This window comes from Caretta caretta, chromosome 7 (assembly GCF_965140235.1).
Source record: "Caretta caretta isolate rCarCar2 chromosome 7, rCarCar1.hap1, whole genome shotgun sequence".
Taxonomy (NCBI): domain Eukaryota; kingdom Metazoa; phylum Chordata; order Testudines; family Cheloniidae; genus Caretta; species Caretta caretta.
In genome coordinates this window covers 30,870,417-30,890,440 of record NC_134212.1, presented here as the reverse complement: position 1 = coordinate 30,890,440, position 20,024 = coordinate 30,870,417, and the positions used below count along the sequence as shown (strand labels likewise).

The 20,024-nt window shown below is 61.3% G+C and overlaps 1 protein-coding gene across 1 annotated transcript; it reads left to right on the top strand.

Annotated features, from left to right (window-relative positions):
- Window positions 1–1,941: 1,941 nt before the first annotated feature.
- Window positions 1,942–18,661, top strand: RPS6KA4 (ribosomal protein S6 kinase A4). Its single transcript, XM_048859409.2, has 17 exons — window positions 1,942–2,121; window positions 4,405–4,476; window positions 4,755–4,973; window positions 5,994–6,109; window positions 6,977–7,084; window positions 7,487–7,567; window positions 8,024–8,127; window positions 9,490–9,640; window positions 10,256–10,417; window positions 11,042–11,167; window positions 11,342–11,475; window positions 11,899–11,992; window positions 12,229–12,399; window positions 12,675–12,866; window positions 14,678–14,837; window positions 16,089–16,252; window positions 16,585–18,661. Exons 1-17 carry the CDS (start codon window positions 2,073–2,075, stop codon window positions 16,789–16,791), a joined length of 2,310 nt encoding a protein of 769 aa, XP_048715366.2. The 5' UTR covers window positions 1,942–2,072; the 3' UTR covers window positions 16,792–18,661.
- Window positions 18,662–20,024: the final 1,363 nt, after the last annotated feature.

Below are 20,024 nucleotides of genomic sequence, written 5' to 3'. Positions count from 1 at the left end.
CTCGCCCCCATGCCCCCTCCATTTCCTCCCCTTGCCCCTCCCCACCGCCTTGCCCATTCTCCCCCGCCTCCCCCCAGGCACTGATGGGAGAGAAGGGGTTTCCTCCCAGCCCTCCCCCACATCGCTCTTGCGCCACCAGTTCCTTCCGCTCTCATGGTTACACCACTTTCACAACCACAGTCCAGGAGCCCTTTCTGCCCCCTTCAGCTCTGCCCTCCCCCCCGCTCTGCACCACCTCCCCACTGCACCTCCTGCTCTGCACCACCTCCCCACTGCATCCTCCCACACCGCCACTGCACCTCCCCTCTGCACCACCTCCCCACTGCATCCTCCCACACCCCCACTGCACCCCCGCTCTGCACCACCTCCCCACTGCATCCTCCCACACCCCCACTGCACCCCCGCTCTGTACCACCTCCCCTCTGCACCACCTCCCCACTGCATCCTCCCACCTCCCCACTGCACCCCCTGCTCTGCACCACCTCCCCACTGCACCCCCTGCCTTGCACCATGTCCCCCACCCCTCCTCTGCACTTCAAGCTCTGCACCACCTCCCCCACCTCCCAACTGCACACCCCTTCTGCACTACATCCCCCCCACCAGCTCTGCACCTCCCACTCTGCACTACCTCCCCTTCCTCCCCACTCCATCTCCCGCTCTGCACCACCTCCCTCACCAGCTCTGTACCCGCTGCTCTGCACTACCCCCCCACCTCCGCACTGCACCCCCCACTCTGCACCACCTCCTGACTGCATCCCCTGCTCTGCACCACCTCCCCCACCTCCCCACTGCACCCCAACCTGCTCTGCATCACCTCCCCACTACACCCCCCACTCTGTACCTCTTCCCCACTACACCCCCCCACTCTGCACCACCTCCCCTGCCTCCCCACTGCATCCCTCCACCAGCTCCACCCCCCGCCCGCCCCGCTCTGTTCCACACCTCCACCCCCAACCGAATCCCTCTATGGGGCAGGCAGGTGGGGGAATCCAAGTTTGCGGGGGAGCTCACATTGGGACCCTACCCTTTTCAGGTTTGTCCGTGGGAGGGGGGTGCAGGAGGGTCCTCAGGAAGGTGTGTGTGGACCTTGGGGGGGTCTGTTGGTTCTGCCCTTGGTCAAGGGGTTTGGGATCATGGCGGGTTCCCTATGGAGGGTGCGGGGGGATCTGTCGGTCCCTCCCCAGGGCTGGGGGTGCAGGATCCTGGGGGGGTTCCCTATAGGGAGTGTGGGGGGTCAGTTGGTCCCTCCCCAGGACAGGGGGTGTGGGATCCTAAGGGATTTCCTGGGGGGGGGGGTGCAGGGAGCATGTCCTCAGGGGAGTGTATGGGGAGGTCTCTCTCTACCTTCTTGGGGCAGGGGGTATAGGAACCAAGGGGTTCCCTATGGGGGTTGGGAGGCCCACAGCAAGTGTAGGGTCGGTCTGTCCCTCCCCAGAGTTGAGCGGCATAGAGGGGCCTGTCAGTCCTTCCCTGGGGCGGGGCAGGATCCATAGGGGTTCCCTATGGGATGCAGGGGGGTCCACAGGAGTACAGGATCTGGGGGTTCCCAATGGCGGTGCAGGGGATCCCCTGTGGACCCGTGTGTCCGGTCCCTCCCCAGGGTCTGGGTGACAGGATGGGGGGTGGTGGTTATCACTGGGTCACCTGTGGGGTGATTTGTCTGGGGTGAGGGACCTGAGGGGGGGGTCGCCTATTGGTCCCTCCCCGGGGAGGGGATGCGGGATCACTATGAGGGGTGAAGGGGGTCTGTCGGTCCCTCCCTGGGGCAGGATCAGAGGGGTTCCTTATGGGGATCTGGGGGTCCCGGGGGGTGTGGATCCTGGGGTGGGCGTCCTGTGGCGTGCGGGGGGGTCCGTCTGTTCCTTCCCCTGGCGAGGGTGCGGGACCGTGGGCCCCCGGAGGCGCGGGGGGTCTGTCGGTCCCTCCCCGGGGCGGTCCCTGCGCTCAGCTCCCCGCTCGCTGTCACATTCCTGCCGCCTGAGTCAGGCCCGGAGGCGGCGGCGGCACCAGGAAGCGCCGGGCCCGGGCCATGTAACCGAGCCGAGCCGAGCAGATCCCGGCCCGGCGCGGCCATGGGGGACGGGGCAGAGGAGGAGACGGTGGAGCTGCCGCTCACGGACGGTACTGGGCGGGGAGCGGGCCCGGCGGGGCGCAGGGGCCGGGAGGGGGGCATCGTGTCGGGGTGCAGGGGGCCTGGAGGGCTTGGTGCACAGGTTAGGGGCCGTTCCTGGTCTCGGGGGAAGGAGGGCAGGTCCCGGGAGTAGCGGAGGATGGGGGTGTGTGTGCTGCAGTTCCGGGGTGCAGGGAATCGGGTGCAGTGCCGGGGTGCAGGGAGAAGGCGGGGGTGGCGGGTGCAATGTGGCGGGTGCAGGGAGAAGGAGGAGGTGGCGGGTGCAGTGCCGGGAGAAGGAGGGGGTGGCGGGTGCAGTGCCGGGGTGCAGGGAGAAGGAGGGGGTGGCGGGTGCAATGTGGCGGGTGCGGTGCCGGGGTGCAGGGAGAAGGGGGGTGCAGTCCAGACGTGCAGAGAGTCAGGTTCAGTGCTAAGAGTATAGGGAGAAAGAGGGGGTGGCGGGGTGCAGGGAGGAGAGTGCAGTGCTGGGGTGCAGGGAGAAGGAGGGGGTGGGGAGTGCAGTTCAGGGTCGCAGGTGGCCATTGGTTTGAACTGTGCATGTCCCCTGGGACCTTTGGGGGTGCAGGGCCCCTGGTGGCAGTTGTTGGGGGTAGGGTGGCTATTCGGGGAGAAGAAGTGCAGAGCCATGGGGAGGTGGCCCTGCCCCTCTTCTCCCTACAGACCTATCACACCCCCCATCAGTGCAGGCTCAGTCCCGTGGGTGGGCAGCAGCAACAGGGGAGCGGGGGTGGGGATTAGTCATTGCACCCCCCTTCCCCAGGGACTGGCAGCTTGGAGGGCTCACGAGCTGGAGGCGTATGAGACACAGCCTGCTGGGGGAGTGGGGGTGGCCAGGGACATGGGCAATAAGGCCGGGTGCTACCTGGGTGTGTGTGTGACATGGACAGAGGGATAGGGCCTGCGTGGGGGATGGATGCTAGCCGGGGTGTGTGTGACACAGGCAATGGGGTAGGGGCTGCATCGAGGGCAGGCTGCCTCACCCACCCAAAGCTGGGCACTGGGCTCTCATCCACCACTGGTTCCAGACTCATGCCTAACCTGCCCCGAGCTGGGTCCTGCTGCAAGAAAGCTCACACTGCCTGCCTGGGCGCTAGGGTCTCTTGCATGGCAGCCCTGGGGTGATGCCTGTTTAAACCCATGGGAAGCCCCTGTCCCGAGTGGGTGGGGGATGGACAGGGGGCACTCACCATTCTGGGCTCGGGCAGCCTCCCATCCGGAGTCCTGGAGCCTTTGCAATGGAGGAGAGAGCGAGAGTGGTGGTGCCAGGTGGCCATCCTGGTACCTGCCACTCGGTGCCAGCTGAGTAGGGTCGCATGGGTGGATTGGGACCTCCCAGGACATGTGAGGGGTTGAGGGGAAGGAGCAGAAGCCTCCTTCTAGCTGCCAGGAACTTGGAGGGGCAGGGTAGTACACCCGCAGCCCTGTGGGGAACCTGGGGGAGCGGGACAGGTATGGTGGGGGGACGTAGGGAGATATGGCCAGAGTTGGCAGGGTGTTGTTAAGCAGGTGATCTCACCCCAAGCTCCTCCCAGCTGCAAGCTTCCTGTTTCCCCACTGCACCCTGAACTCTGTGCCGCCCTTCATAGAAGGTTGTGGAGTGCCTCTCACCTTGCCATCCCTATGGGCGGAAGGTGATGTCTCTCTGGGCACTTCATACCCCTGCCCTACACATTTGCCACCAGACCTAGATGCCCCCTCGATCCTGGGAACCCTCTTTGGGGCAAAGGAAAGTGGCATCTAGGATTCCCACTAGGCAGCACCACAGGGATGTGGGGGGATGAGTCAGTGTCTCCACCTGGAAATGGAGGGGTGATCCCTCCCAATTAACCCCACCCTGGCTTGGTCCCAGGGTGTCTGTGGGGATGGGAGTTGCTGGCCCAGCCCCTTGGCACCAAAACCTGCTGTGAGTCACCAGCAGGAAACGGGGGCTCCTCCTCACTGCACCCTGACCCCACCCATCCCTGGGGGAGAGGCTGAGGCAGGGGGTGGGGGCTGAGGTGCAGCAGGATGCGGGGGTAAGGCAGGGACATTTAGTGGGGGATGGGCCTGAGCTGGGTGTGGGCATAGGTGGGGGTTTGGGATGAGGTGAGAAGACAAGGCAGGGAGTATGGGCCTGCGGCATGGGATGAGGGAGTGAGGTGTATGGACCTGTGGGCTGGGATAGTGTGGGAGGAGGTGAAGGGCAAGGTTTGTGGTGAGCAGGTGGGGAAGGGTGGCACGGGGCCCCAGGCTGGCTTTGACCCCCCATCCGCATAATCTTGTCTCTGTGGCAGCAAACCTGACTGGCCATGAAGAGAAGGTTGGCATGGAGAACTTTGAACTGCTCAAGGTGCTGGGAACTGGAGGTGAGTGGGGGACACTGGGGGGCTGTGCCATGGAGAGGGGCACTGGAGGTGCACTGGGGGGCTGTGACCCCATTCCTCCTCCCAATGGGATGGCGCCCTCCCCATCAATCCCCTCTCCCCCCAGCCTGTAGGAAGGTCCCCTGCTTCCCTGAGCCTGCTGCTCCCATCCCCACTTCCTGGGTCCCATCGTCTCCCCAGTCTCCTGGGATCCTCCTGATGTCCCCCTCTGGGCTCCCAGTCTACAGGAAGATCCTCTGATGCCCCTTTGTATCCCCCAGCCTACGGAAAAGTGTTCCTGGTGCGAAAGATGACAGGCCACGACATGGGGAAGCTGTATGCAATGAAAGTGCTGCGCAAGGCTGCCATTGTGCAGAAGGCCAAGACCACGGAGCACACACGCACTGAGCGGGCCGTGCTGGAGCATGTGCGGGCATCGCCCTTCCTAGTGACTCTGCACTATGCCTTCCAGACTGGCTCCAAGCTGCACCTCATCCTGGGTATGGGGGACCCCTGGGAGGGGGCAGGGGAGGGTGGGACGCTGGGACCCAGGGGATGGGGTGTGGCAGATGCCAGGGTGCAGAGGTGGATCCAAAGGAATGGGGAGGGTAGGATAATGGGACCCAGCAGGTGGGGGAGCAGGGAGACTCTAGGGCGGGGCAGTAGGTGGAGCTGGAGAAAGACCAGTGTTGTTTTCCACAGCAATATTCGATGAAAACAGAGGGGGAAATGGTTTTTGCCTAACTTTTCCAGGGGAAAATTTTCAAGTTTTTCAGCAGGAATTAAAAAACGGAACTATTATGATAGAGAAGTACTGCTGCCATGTCTGATGGGAGTTGTAGTTCAGATACCTCGCACTCCTATCCTTTATGTACAGTGCAGCCTGGTTGGACTACATCTCCCATGGTGCACCAGGCCATGGGCTTCTGACACACCACTTAGTGCCTCCAAATGGGGGGAAACTATGATGCATTATGGGAGATGTAGTCTGTTCAGGGAGCTTAGCCTATAGAGGAGAATGGGGTGTGTGAGGCAGCTGACCTACAGCTCCCATGAGGAGCTCAAGCCACGCAGCAAGGGGAGGCTGTGGTGCATTGTGGGAGATGTGGTTCAACCAAGGAACTTGGTGTACAGCGAAGAATGAGCATGTGAGGCACCCAAACAACATCTCCCAGGATGCACCACAGCCAGGGGCTCATGACACTACCAGTGCTGGGGGGGAGAGGGCCAGGACTATGGTGCATCATGGGAGAGGTATGGTGGATCATTTGTTTTTTTGATAAAAAATCAAAAATTTCTGACAGACACAGGCTTTTGGGGAAAATTTCCCTTTTAACCCCACCACCTCCCCAAGTTTTCCTGGGGGAGAGGCAGTGAGGGTGGAGCGATAGGGGAGGCATATGGCACCCTCCCGTGCCATGGGGTGTGAGGGAATCCAGACCAAACTGAGAGGGGGAGGGGACCTGGCTGTGGGTGCTGGGTTCTCACTCCCTGTCCTCCCCCACCCCCCGGCCCTGCAGACTACGTGAGTGGGGGGGAGCTCTTCACCCATCTGTACCAGCGCGACCATTTCACGGAGGAGGAGGTGCGGATCTATGCCGGGGAGATCGTGCTGGCATTGGAGCATCTGCACAAGGTGGGGGGATATGCCTAGGGGGTGGGGCAGGAGGGAGCAGAACGGGCATCCACTTTCCAGGGGGTGCATGTTCTGGGAGGATGGGAAATATCTGGAGAGGATACTCCAGAGACCAGGTAGACTGTTCTGCTATGGAGGGGCTCTGAGGGGCCGTGCCACAGAGAATACGGGGGGTGCTGTCCTGTAGAGAGTTCCTAGGGGGCTCTTGGTCTGTGCGCATGGGCTATGTGAGTGTTGTCCTGTAGGGAGTTCCTAGGGGGCTCTTGGACCATGCTGGAGGTGCTATGTGGGTGCTGTGCTGTAGGGGTTCCTGGGGGGCTCTCGGGCCGTGCTGCAGGGGCTATGGCGGTCCTGTCTTGTCGGAGTTCCTGGGGGATTGTCGGGCCGTGCCACAGGGGCTATGGGGTTTCTGTCCTGTAGGGGTTCCTGGGGGGCTCTTGGGCCATGCCGCAAGGGCTGTGGGGGTGCTGTTCTGTAGGGGTTCCTGGGGGCCTCTTGGTGCCATGGGGGTTCTGTACTGTTAGGGGTCTCTGGGGGGCTCTCGAGCCATGACATAGGTTCTACGGGGTTGCTGTCCTGCAGGGGTTCCTGGGAGGCTCTCCGTCCATGCCACAGGGTCTATGGGGGTGCTCTCCTGTAGGGGTTCCTGGGGCCTCTCAGTGCCGTGGGGTCTATGGGGGTTCTGTCCTATAGGGGTTCCTGGGGGGCTCTTGGGCCATGCCATGGGGACTATGGGTGTGCTGTCCTGTAGGCGTTCTTGGAGGATGGCACTCCAGGTTGGAGGGGCACTGAGGAGCCATGTTGCGGGTGGATGTGGGGGATGCAGGCTTTGGGGAATGCCTGTTCTGAGCCTGTGCTCATCTGCAGCTGGGCATCATCTACCGGGATGTGAAGCTGGAGAACATCCTGCTGGACAGCGAAGGGCACGTGGTGCTCACTGACTTTGGCCTCAGCAAGGAGTTCCTCACCGAGGAGGTCAGACACCCACACCCTGCCCCCGATGATTCCCCCCCATAGCCACCCCTGGGGACCTCAATATCCTGCCCCGGGGACTCCTCCCCCATCCCCTCACCCTGCCCCCTGGGAATCCCCCAATATCCTTCCCCTAGAGAGCCCCCCCATTCTGCCTCCAGAAATTTGCCCCTCCCCACAGGGATCTCCCTGCCTTCACTCTGTGCCCCTCTCCCATCTTTCTGATGAAAAGCAGGGAACAGAGAGTCTCTTTGCTTCCCAAGGGGGTGTCTCTTTGCTCTGCCCCCTCCACCAGTCACTGGTGTTTGGGGCCTGGGAGGAGGTGCAGCCTCTCTTCCTTGTGGGGGCTCCATAGCGGGGACCTTGGCACTGAGCCCCCACATTCTTCTCATCCCTCTCCCACAGAAAGATCGCACCTTCTCCTTCTGCGGCACCATCGAGTACATGGCCCCCGAGATCATCCGCAGCAAGTCAGGGCATGGCAAGGTGAGTTGGGGGAGGGTTGGGGGAAGGGCGTAATGAATGGGAGGGCATGGTGGGGGAGAGGAGTATGACGAGGGAGCCAGGGGTTCCATAGGGAGCATAATGATGTGGGAGAAGGGGGTGGGAGAAGTGAGGGGCATGGCAAGATGAGGGGAATGGGAGGAAAGGCATGGCTGGGGGGGGTACTGTAAGGTCGGAGGGAGTGGCAAAGAGCCATGAGGGAGCAGGAGGGGGGTGAATTGAGCTGGGGGGGAGCTGGGTTTGGCAGGCAAATGGGGGGCTGGCTGGCAGGGTGTATCAGCCTGTCACTCCCACCCCAGCAGCAGTGTCGGGAGGGTTGGGGGGGGCTGTCTACTGGGGGGAGGGTGTCATTCCAGGTTCACTGCCCCCTCCCTAGCAGTGGGAGGTGGGGTCAGTCTTGGGGGGTTCCTGGCTCATCACCACCCCTCTCCCCCACAGTCTGTTGACTGGTGGAGCCTGGGGATCCTGATGTTTGAGCTGCTGACGGGGGCCTCGCCCTTTACACTGGAGGGGGAGAAGAACACGCAGGCCGAGGTGTCCAGGTGAGGAGGCTGCTGGGTAATGGGGTGCAGGGAGGGGGATTGTCAGGAGTCAGGGGGATAAAGTGGAGAGGGGTTTGGAGAGGCTGCTGGGTAATGGGGCATGGGTAAGGGGGATTGGCAGGGGCTGCTTGGTAACGGGGGGCAGGGAGGGGGATTGGCAGGGGCATCTGGGTAACGGGGGGATTGGCAAGGGCTGCCAGGTAACAGGGGGCAGGGAGGGTGTTGGCTGGGTAACGGGGGATGGGGAGGGGGGATTGGCAGGGGCTGCTGGGTAATGGGGGGTGGGGAGCAGGGATTGGCAGGGGCATCTGGGTAACGGGGGGATTGGCAAGGGCTGCCAGGTAACAGGGGGCAGGGAGGGTGTTGGCTGGGTAACAGGGGGCAGGGAGGGGGATTGGCAGGGGCAGCTGGGTAACGGGGCAGGAAGGGCGTTGGCTGGGTAACAGGGGATGGGGTGAGGGGATTGGCAGGGGCGGCTGGGTAACGGGGGGCAGGGAGGGTGTTGGCTGGGTAACGGGGGATGGGGAGGGGGGATTGGCAGGGGTAACGGGGGGCGGGGAGCAGGGATTGGCAGGGGCGGCTGGGAAATGGGGGCGTAGAGGGGGCTTGGCAGGGGCTGCTGGGTAATGGGAGGTGGGGAGCAGAGCTTGGCAGGGGCTGCTGGGTAATGGGAGGTGGGGAGGGGGGATTGGCATGGGCGGCTGGGTACCGGGGAGGGGGTATTGGCAGGGGTGGCTGGGTAATGGGAGGTGGGGAGGGGGGATTGGCAGGGGCAGCTGGGTAATGGGAGGTGGGGAGGGGGGCTTGGCAGGGCTGCTGGGTAATGGGGGGCGGGGAGGGGGCTTGGCAGGGGCTGCTGGGTAATGGGGGGCGGGGAGGGGGCTTGGCAGGGGCTGCTGGGTAATGGGAGGTGGGGAGCGAGGATTGGCAGGGGTGGCTGGGTAATGGGAGGTGGGGAGGGGGGATTGGCAGGGGCGGCTGGGTACTGGGGAGGGGGAATTGGCAGGGGCTGCTGGGTAATGGGAGGTGGGGAGCGAGGATTGGCAGGGGCTGCTGGGTAATGGGAGGTGGGGAGCGAGGATTGGCAGGGGTGGCTGGGTAATGGGAGGTGGGGAGGGGGGATTGGCAGGGGCGGCTGGGTACCGGGGAGGGGGAATTGGCAGCGGCTGCTGGGTAATGGGAGGTGGGGAGCGAGGATTGGCAGGGGCTGCTGGGTAATGGGAGGTGGGGAGGGGGGATTGGCAGGGGCGGCTGGGTACCGGGGAGGTGGGGAGGGGGGCTTGGCAGGGGTGGCTGGGTAATGGGGGGGCGGGGAGGGGGCTTGGCAGGGGCTGCTGGGTAATGGAGCTGTCTGTGCCACAGACGCATCCTCAAGTGCCAGCCCCCATTCCCAACTGTCATTGGCCCCGTGGCACGCGACCTGCTGCAGAAGCTGCTGTGCAAGGACCCCAAGAAACGCCTGGGCTCGGGGCCCAGTGGGGCCCAGGACATCAAGGAGCACCCCTTCTTCAAGGTGAGGGGAGAGAGGGACACCTTCACCCTGACCGCAGCCCACTCTCACGTGGCTCGAGACCCTCAGGAGGGCTCCCCACCACCTGGGCACAACCCCCTTTCCCAGCAGGGTCCCCCAAGTGCAGCCCCCTCAGGTAGGGATCCTTGCCTCCTCCCCACAGCTCCTACACCCCGGGCAGGGACCCCCTCACCTTTACCCCCTTGTCCCAGGAGAGGCCCTACATAGAGCCCCCTCACCTACTGCCCCTGTCACCAGGGCCCCCTGGCCACGTCCCCCCCCCATCGCTTAGGTCGGCCAGGGATCCCCGCACAGCCCTCGCACACCTGGGAAAGAGCCTCGTGTGCACCCCCAGCCATGGTGCCCTCCAGTCCCCCCTGGCAGGTCTCCCCACCCACAACATGCAGCCCCCCCCCAGCGATGTTCCTCCCTACCAGCCACACACACAGCTCCCCGTGGACATGGCTAGCGCCCCACATCCTAGAGGTGGTCTTGGGGGAGTGAGACCCAGTGCGCCCCCCCTCTCAGCTAGGCTCTGGCCCTGTGCTGGACCCTCCCCGCCATTAGACCCCTTTCCCCACTCACCTCCCCCTCATGCTGACCCTCATGTTCCCCTAGGGCCTGGACTGGGTGGAATTGGCCGCGCGGCGGGTGAAGGCTCCGTTCAAACCCATCGTCCGCAGCGAGCTGGACGTGCGCAACTTTGCCGAGGAGTTCACCCGCCTGGAGCCCGTGTACTCGCCCGCCGGGACCCCACCCAACCTGGACCGCGTCTTCCAGGTGAGAGACACACGCCCCCTGCTGGGGTCCCCCAGCTTCCTGTGCGCTTGCCTGCTGGAACCCCCCCATCCTGGACTGACTCTTCCCAGGTTCCCCCAACCCCCCCGCTTCGGGTGTACTTGTCCATGGGAGGCCCCCACCCCAACCTGGACCACGTCTTCCAGATGAGCCCCCCGCTGACGTTTCCCCAACACCCGCCCTCTCATTTGCTCACCCATCAGCACCCCCCGTCCCAAACTTGGACCACGTCTTCCAGGTGAGTCCCTCACTGAGGTTCCCCCAACACCCGCCCTCTCGTATGCTCACCCATCACCACCCCCCAACCTAGACCAGGTCTTCCAGGTGAGACCCCTGCCCTGCTATCCCCTTCTCCTGCCAGCTTCGCGTGTGTGGCCGCTGAGCTCTGTGCCCTGGCAGAGGGCACTGGTTCCTGAATCCCCTGCTCTCGCTGACAAGAGTGGGGGTGCTCTCTGGTGTGTGTGTGTGTGTGTGTAATCTCCTGCACCCGCCAGACCCACGAGGGGCTGGGGGGGGGGGGTCTCCATTGGGTGCTGTAGCCATGGAGATGTCTGCAGGCTCCCTGCCACCGCCCCAGTCTTATCTCTCCCTCCCACCTTCTTTCAGGGCTACTCCTTCATCGCTCCTTCCATCCTGTTCAACCACAATGCCATCACCACGGATGTGCTGGACCTGGCGCTGAGTGGGGAGCGCCCGGGCAGTGCTGCCGTGGCACGCAGTGCCATGATGAAGGTAGGGGAGCCCCCTGAGCGACTGGGGCTTGATGGGAGTGGCAGGGGCTGCTGGGTAATTGGTGAGGGAGGGGCCTTAGCGGGAGCAGGATTCCTCATCAGGGTCCCTGTAGGGAGAAGGGGGGATCCCTCCCCAGCAGTGGGCACCGCTGATGCTCCCCGCTTCCTTCCCCAGGACTCTCCGTTCTTCCAGCTCTATGACCTGGACCTGAAGGAGGCAGCCCTGGGCGAGGGGAGCTTCTCGGTGTGTCGCCAATGCCAGCAGCGCCAGGGTGGCACCGAGTTCGCCGTCAAGATCATCAGCAAGAGGTGGGGGTGCTCCCCTGGCAACCCCCCCATGCTCCAGCTGCTATGGCAACCAACCCCCCCACTCCCATGGGAACACCCCCACTCCTGCTCCTATAACAACTCTCGATGTGCCTCCTCAGACTCACCCCTCGCTCTGGACTTTGCCCCCACCATCGCTGACCCCCCAGGCTCTCCATTGTCCTCCATCACCCTTTATGGGACCCTCCCAACACCTCCAGATTCCCCCCTTCAGCCACCAGACACCCCCCTCACAAGCCCCTGCTGCCTTCCCCACCCCCCATCATCTCCCTTCCCCGAACACTCCTCTCACCCCCTTGCTGTCCCCTTTCACCACAACTACCTCCTCCGGGTCCTTCCATTCCCCCATCCCGCAGTGCAGTTCTCCGGAGCCTCAGCTAACGTCTCTCTCCCTGCTGCCCCCAGGATGGAGGTGAACACCCAGAGGGAGGTGATGGCTTTGCAGCTGTGTGAGTCTCACCCCAACATCGTCAAACTACACGAGGTTCATCATGACAAGGTACCCCCTTCCCCGTCAGCACTCCCTGGGACTAGCACTCCCCTTCTTCCCTGGGCATCTACAGCCCCCATGCCCCACCCCAGAGGTGGCTGCATCTCAGTGCTGGGCGAGGGATCCTTGTGAAACTAGCCCCTGTACCCCACCCCAGAGGCAGCTGCATCTTAGTGGGGGCAGTGTCTCTGTGTTGCGGGATCCCCCTCTGCTCAGTGACACCCCCCCCCCTTCTCCCCGGGCAGTATCACACGTACCTGGTGATGGAGCTGCTGCGGGGGGGTGAGCTCCTTGACCGCATCAAGAAGAAGCAGCATTTCAGCGAGTCAGAGGCCAGTCAGATCATGCGCAGCCTGGTGTCAGCTGTCAGCTTCATGCATGACGTCGGCGTGGTGCACCGGGACCTCAAACCTGAGGTATGGGGGGAATGGGAAGGCAGGGCCTCTGGAGGTTGGGTGCATGACTAGGGTAAAATGTTGGGGGATCAGGGCCTTGGGGGATTGGGGTGTAGGGCCTGGAGGACCATGGAATCAGGTGCAGGGCCTTGGGTTTTGTGGTGTGGCGCTTGGGAGATTTGGGAATAGGGGTGTGGGGTCTGGGCGATCGGGATCCTGGGGTTTTGGGGTGCAGGTCCTGGGGGTGGGTGCTCTGCCCCAGGAGCTCAAGGCCCCATCCTCCTGCTGTTCCCCAGAACATCCTGTATGCTGATGAGTCAGAGGGTGCCCCAGTGAAGGTGATTGACTTCGGCTTTGCCCGCCTGCGCCCCTCGGGCTCACAGCCCATGCAGACGCCTTGCTTCACGCTGCAATATGCCGCTCCCGAACTCTTCACTGATGAGGGCTATGATGAGTCCTGCGACCTCTGGAGCCTCGGTGTCATCCTGGTATGCATAGGGGGGAGGCCAGCATTGAGTACAAAAGCACCCCAGATCCCTACAGGGAGGGAGCATTACGATCCCAGGGCTCTGGAAGGGTCCCAGTCTCCCCGCTGCCGCTGTATAAGCACTGTGCGCTCCACCCCAGAGGTGAATGATTTCAGCAGGACTGAACAATGTAACCACATGGTGGCGCTCCTCCCGCCCTGCCTGCCCATGGAGTCCTGTGGGGAGGAGGGGAAGTGCTGACAGCTTTGTTCCATGTCCTGCTACCTGAGCAAGTCTGACTTCCTGCCCTCCAGAGGAGAGGAAGGATAAAGGCGTTTGACTCCAGGGTCAGGGTGGGAGATCCTTTTGGGATCCAGGAAGTGGGCGGGCGAAGCCTGTCCACTGCTAAAGGATCCCCACCCAGCCTAAGAGGGGGATCCATAGGACCTGGATACTAAATAAATCCGGGGGACAACTAATGAAATAACAGGGACAGAAGTGCGGTCAAAGGGTCAAACGAAGGGAACCGGACGGGAACACTGAGCAGAGAATCCCGGACAGCGTCCACTGCTCCTCGAAGGTGTCAAGGGAGTCAATGGACGCCGTCCAGAGGAACTCTGCCTGGATACGTGAACGGACCGAGGATCGGAAATAGGCCCCACAGTCACAGGAGACTCCATCGGCCAACCTTCTCACTCTGGTTTTATGGATGGCCATTTTAACTAGGGCCAGGAAGAGGTTGACCAGGAGATCCTGTGACTTTGTGGGGCCACGGATAGGTGAGAGGAGGAAATAAAGGGTTAATCCTCCCCTCCCACTAGGGTCAAAGAATAGGCTCCCAAGGCTTGACTTTGGCTCCGCCCACAATTATAATCCTGTCCACACATGGAGGCCCCCCTCTTCTCCCACCACTTCTGGGAACGGCATCAGGCCCCCCTGGGCTTCTCTGAGGAATTCCTTTGCTTGGGGGGGAGGGGGGTCCTGTGAGACACCCACAGCCCCACAGCGTGGGGTTGGCAGGGCCCCCCAAATCAGTGAGGCTGGGATTGAACATCCCATTGGGACACCCAGGGCAGCTCCCCTCTCTCTGAGTGATGGGTACAGGCCCTTGGCAGACTCAGGCAGGCACCTCTGTGTCAGTTACGGTGAGGGAGCTCCTCCTCTCCCCCTCCCCCCCAGCAATTGGCTCAGGCTCTCCACAGACTCAGGCAGGGATCTCTGTGTCAGTTACGCTGAGGGAGCTCCTCCTCTCCCCCTCCCCCCCAGCGATTGGCTCAGGCTCTCCGCAGACTCAGGGCAGGGGTCTCACATTTTCCAGGTTTTCCCCCAAACCAGGATGCCTAGAAACTGATTTTTTTAGAACAGAAGCTGCCGCTCTGCTGCAGTCACGTGACTCCAAGAGCTGGTGCACCGCGCACTGGGCCGTTAGTGCCAAGCCCGACACCCACCCTGACTCTGGAGTAACAGTACCGTATCCTGAAGAGCTGTTGGGCCTTGAGGGGTGTTAGTGAGGGCGTGTTGCTGGTGGGGCTACTCCAGGGCAAGGGGAAGGGAAATGCCTGAAAGCAGAAGTCTCTACTGGGGAGTCCCTGTGTCTCAGCCACTTCCACAATCTCGGTTCCTCTCTGAGCCATTAGAATGGAAAAAGCAAATGCTCAGCCCTGTGCCATGCTTGTGGGTTGGCGGTGTCTGGGGCTGCGGGATCACCCCCTTCCCAGGGGGGCTGGGGGATCACTCCCCTTGGGGAAGCTTGCTGATATTTGCCCTGAGTCAGCTTCACCCAGACTGTCTGGTAACACCCCTACTCCACTGTCTCTCGCCCCACCCCCCAGTACACCATGCTGTCCGGACAGGTGCCTTTCCAGAGCAGCCAGGAGGGCGGCGCGTTAACCCATGCGGCTGAGATCATGCACAAGATCAAGGAGGGGCAGTTCTCACTGGAGGGCGAGGCCTGGAGGGGGGTCTCCGAGGAGGCCAAAGAGCTGGTCAGAGGTGAGGAGTGTGGCATGAAATAAAGGGTCAATATATAGGACTCTGTTCCAAGCGCTGGGGGAGTGGGAATCTGTGGGTCTGGTGTACCCCTCACCCCACCTCAGATGGAAGTGGTGCTGTCGGGCTTGGGAAACCCCTCTCCCAAGAGGTGGGGGAGGTGGCATGTGTGAATCTGGGAATTTCATGTAATAGCTTTGTATTAAGTTTCTGTATCATTGTGGGCCAGGGATTATGTAACTCCATGGGGGAGGGGGAACCACAGCCCTCCAGGATCAAAGAATAGGGGGGGCGGGGCAGGGGTCATTAGGCAAATTCACTCACCCTAGAAAGGTCCCTCCCCCTGGAGAGGCTGCAAAGATTCGTTCAGATGGGATTCTCCAGAGACCAACAGACCAAGAGGAGACATTTGGATAAACAGCCTGAGTTTAAATGGACTCAGAGCTGCTTTATGATCCAGCAAATGGGCAGACCTTTCTGTCCGAGGGGGGGCCCAATCCTTCCTGGGAAGGGTTGGAAGCACAGGTGCCAACTTTTCCCAGTGCTGGTGGGTGCTCGCGCCCCCTGCCCCCGCCCTGACTCCACCCCTGCCCTGCCCCCATTCCAACTCCTTTCCCAAAGTCCCTGCCCCAACCCCGCCCCCTCCATGCCCCTATTGGACCCCTCCCAAATCCCCACCTCCTCCCCTGAGTGTGCCACATTCCCCCTTCTCCCCCCTCCCTCCCTCCTTCCCTCCCAGCACTTGCCACCGCAAAACAGCTGTTTTGAGGTGCAAGCGCTAGGAGCCAGGAGGAGAAGCAGGACACGGCAGTGCGCTCAGAGGAGGAGGCGAAGCGGAGGTGGAGGTGAGCTGGGGCGGGGCGGGGCGGGGAGCTGCCAGTGGGTGCAGAGCACCCACCAATTTTTCCCCATAGGTGTTCCAGCCCCGGAGCACCCACGGAGTCGGCGCCTGTGGTTGGAAGGACTTTAGCCTGCTGAGGCCCCGGTTAGACAGGCTCTCTGTGAAGCCTTTAGCAGGGGGTAGGAACTGTCATATGCTTTCACCTTTAGAATAAATGTGCTTGCTTAGAAAGAGCTGTGCCATAACTTGGGACTGCTGGCAATCGCAGTTGGTCACAGATATGGCCATCACTGTCACAGTATATGGGGCTGGGGTATTGCTCCCCCCAGGGGAAGGGCTGGTGAAGTGCCATCCTGCTCATGCCAACCCCCACATCACTAAGCCATGGGTGTGTTCTCCTTCCCCTGCTCCAGGGCTGCTGACTGTGGACCCTTCCAAGCGGCTGAAGATGTCGACATTGCGCTACAGCGAGTGGCTGCAGGACGGCAGTGCCCTCTCCTCCACCCCGCTCATGACCCCTGACATCCTGGAGTCCTCAGGGCCCGCCGTGCGCTCAGGGGTCAACGCTGCCTTCATGGTGAGGGGGGGTCTGGCGCATGGCCATGAGAGAGCAAGGGTGGTGGTGGTGGAGGAGGAGGCGGCCTTGGTTGGGGGCCGGGGGACTGGCTGAGTCTCCCTCATGTTGGGACTGGCTCTTAGGCAGGGGCGTGGGGATGGGTTGAGGCTTTGAGGGAGGATAGTGTCAGGCAGGAAGAGGTGAGGGTCTGAATAGGTTGGGTGGGGATGGGAAATAGGCCATATGGGGTGGGGGTGGTGGCGGGGGGGGGAACAGACCAGGTCAGGGAGAAGTTTGGCGGGTGAATCTCTGGGTCTCATCCTGTCCCCCACCCCCAATATCTTGCCCCCCAGGCCTTCAACAAGGGCAAGCGCGAGGGCTTCTTCCTGAAGAGTGTGGAGAACGCCCCCCTAGCCAAGCGCCGCAAGCTCAAGATGTCGAGCACAGGGGCCGAGGCCCGGCGCAGCTCCTCGTCGTCCTCCTCTGGCTCCTCCTCAGCACTCCCCGCCCGGCCCCCGCGTCCCAAACCACCTGGCCGCCGCCACAACCCCCCCTCGTAGCGCCTGTGGGGCAGGGATGGGGGGCTATTTATTGTCTCTGTTGCTTGTGGGGGAGAATGTGGGTGGGTATCTCATTTGGGTTTTTTTAGGGGGGGATGAGCCTCTTTTGGGGGCATTTTGCCCCCCCCCCCCATGTGGACACGTTTTTTCGTTCATCTTGTTTTTGTTTTTTTCATTTTGATTTAAACCTGGAGGTTGCCCTGTGTATGTCTGGGGGTCATAGGGGGTTGTCTCAGTGTGACAGAAATGTGAAGTCCCCTAGGAGCTAAAGTGGGAATGGTTTTTGGGTTGACAGGAAAGTGGGGTAGCCCTGGGGTGATTATGGGTGGTGTTCTGTGGGGCAGGTGTGGGGGCCATAGGGCAAGGAGGTGTCTCTGGGGTGGATGCACATGTCTGTGGAGCAGTTCTAAGAGACATACTCTCCTTGGCTTCCAGGTCAGACTAGGGTCCATTTCTGCCACTGACAGTTCAGGGTTGCCCCACCCCACCCCGTGAAAGTCTGTACCCACTGTTGCAGAAGAAGGGGCAGCTGTTCCCTACAGGGGAGGGAGATCCTGTGAGTACTGCCACCGCCACCCCTTAAGATCTGAGGGCAGGTCCCTTCAGCCAGGCTCTGGGGCTGGAATGAGAAGTGAAGGTCAGACCGGTAGGGTCACCTTAAAGAGAGGGTGGGGGGTGCTGGATCTATATTTTATTTCTTTTAATCCTTTCTTTGGGAGGGCGGGCAGGTGGCATAGGGCACCATCTCCTCTCAGGGCTGCATGGTGGGGGAGAGCCCCGAACAGGGGGCCAGACCCAGGTGATGTCTCCACCAATGTCTTCCCCCATCTCCCAGGGCCATTGTTAATCTGATACTCCTGCTGTGGGGCAATGGGGCAGGACCCCCATTGAGCAATGGCGCACATGGGAGGGAGGTGCACATGGGAGGCATAGGTACCCTATGTTTAGTACCCTGCAATGTGGGAGCTAAAATTGCACCTCCTGGATAAGATTGGGGTGGGGGGAGAGGGAGAAGGGAAGAGTTTTTTTATTGAGACAGAAATTTCTATCTATTTTTAAACTAAGAATGTTGGGGGTGGGTGCATGGGGTGGTCTCAGAGTACAGGGGGTTGGACTAGATGACCTCCTGAGGTCCCTTCCAACCCTGATATTCTATGATTCTACAGCCCCCGCCCCTTCCCCAGCTGGGAGTGAGGCTAAAGAAAGCCACCACCCAAGCAAATTAAACCCTAGACCATCCCTTCAGAGCAAGCTGGGTGAAGGGGAAGCACGGCCATAAAAAGCTTAGGGAGAGGGGCTCGTTTAGACTTGGGGGTGAGGTGGGGGACTGAATCAGTCACTTTAAGGGGTGTTTGTGCAATTGGCTCCTCCAAAGATTGTGGGGGGTGGGGGAAAGGAGGACAGGCCCATGGGGGGTGGGGAGTCAGAGGCAAGAATGGGGAAGAGGGGGCTTGGGTTCATCCCACTTCCTGGGTGCTGCCATCCTTTGTGTTCCTCTCTCCCTCCACCCCCTTTTTAGGTGTGCGGGAAGGGCTGGCTAGTGTCTGTTCCCGCAGCTGCCCCCCCCCGTCTTTCCGACACCCCCACCCCCCGTGGGGGTTGGGTAGGACGTGGGGCTCTCTGAGCACCCCCCCCTCGGTTTCTGTCCCTTGGTTGGGATCAGCTAAGAGTCGGGGCTGAGGGATTTCGGGATGCGAGCAGCCGTCCGACCCCCGCCCCGTGCAGCTGCACTGAGACGGGAGGGGCGGGGCCGGAGAGCATGACGTGAGATGGGGGGCAGCTCCTGTAGCCCCGCCCAGGGGGCCGTCTCTTATCCGTCTGAGCGAACCACCTGTATTTTGTATTTGAGAATAAAACTCCTCTGACGCCACCGAGTCTGTGCGGGTGCGGGAGCTCTACGCCTTGGGCTGCCGCTGGGCATGACGGGAAACAGCGCCCACCTCAAGCCCCCTGCAGGCGCCGGAGCGGCCCGCTCCCGGACCCGCTGCTGGACGGCGGGAAGCCACCGCGCCCGGCTGCGAACGTAGCCACGTGCCCGCCAGCCGCGGCGTTTCTGCGGGCGTCACCGCCTATTAGTACTTCCGTGGGGCGGGGTCGCTTCTCATTGGTTCCGACAGTGGCCAATGGGGCGAGAGAGGTCAGTACAAATGCAGCTGAAGGCCTCTCCGGGAAGGGGGGAAGGTTGGCGCGGAGCTCTGGGTTGGGCGGGATTCGCCGGGCCAGCGCTGCTCCTTGCACCCAGGCATAGGTGTCAGAGTAACAGCCGTGTTAGTCTGTATTTGCAAAAAGAAAAGGAGTACTTGTGGCACCTTAGAGACTAACCAATTTATTTGAGCATGAGCTTTCATGAGCTACAGCTCACTTCATCGGATGCATACCGTGGAAACTGCAGCAGACTTTATATACACACAGAGAATATGAAACAATACCTCCTCCCACCCCACTGTCCTGCTACTCTCCTCAAGCCTTTGAAGAAGGCCTATGCTGGGGGAAAGGAGGAGCGTGCCAGCCCACTATCCACAGGCCAGCTTACTGGCTACTGCCTCTCATCTGGCATGGCAGAATCAACTGTTCCCTAGTGTAGTTACTGCAGGCAGCCTTAGCAGGGCTAGCTGCAGCTGTCCTTTAGGACAGTGACACAGCAGGACACATTTGAGACAATTGACACTATTGTGACACAGCAGGACTTCAACCGTGTAGCCTAAGACTACCTGCAGTAACGAATGTGCCACCAAACTGGCCTGGGGATAGTGTATATTGAAGCTTCTATCTAGACAGTGCAATGTTGAGAATAGAATTAGGGGTACTGGTCTAAGAGGTGTACAGTCTAATATATAAATAGCCTATTTCACAAGTCTGAGAAGTTCTTTTCAGTAGTACCAGTGGGTCTCAACAGTACACCAGCTTCACTATACACTAGGCAGCGTTAGCAGGAGTTCAAGCTACACCTTGGAGAATCACTCGGCTAGATTCCTAAGAAGAATTGCATCAAGCCCCTATCACTGCACCATCTAGATAGGAACCTGTTTTAAACTGGGATGCAGGGGAACAAGACTCCTAAAAGGAGTACATCGTGGAGGGGAAAAAAAAAAGCACAACCTTCTTTGCATAGCCTAATGGATAGGATGCTCCCTTAGACTCTAGGAGACACCTGTTCAGGTCTTGACCCAGCAATTTACATGAGGTCATATTAACTTTTTACTGCTGCTGTACCTGCTTTGCCCTAGGGTGAC

Bases quoted from the DNA above. Each gene is read 5' to 3' on its own strand.
- RPS6KA4 (XM_048859409.2), top strand. From the start codon at position 2,073: ATGGGGGACGGGGCAGAGGAGGAGACGGTGGAGCTGCCGCTCACGGAC. The intron at 6,110-6,976 runs GTGGGGGGATAT...GCTCATCTGCAG, and splicing joins CATTGGAGCATCTGCACAAG to CTGGGCATCATCTACCGGGA. The intron at 8,128-9,489 runs GTGAGGAGGCTG...TCTGTGCCACAG, and splicing joins ACGCAGGCCGAGGTGTCCAG to ACGCATCCTCAAGTGCCAGC.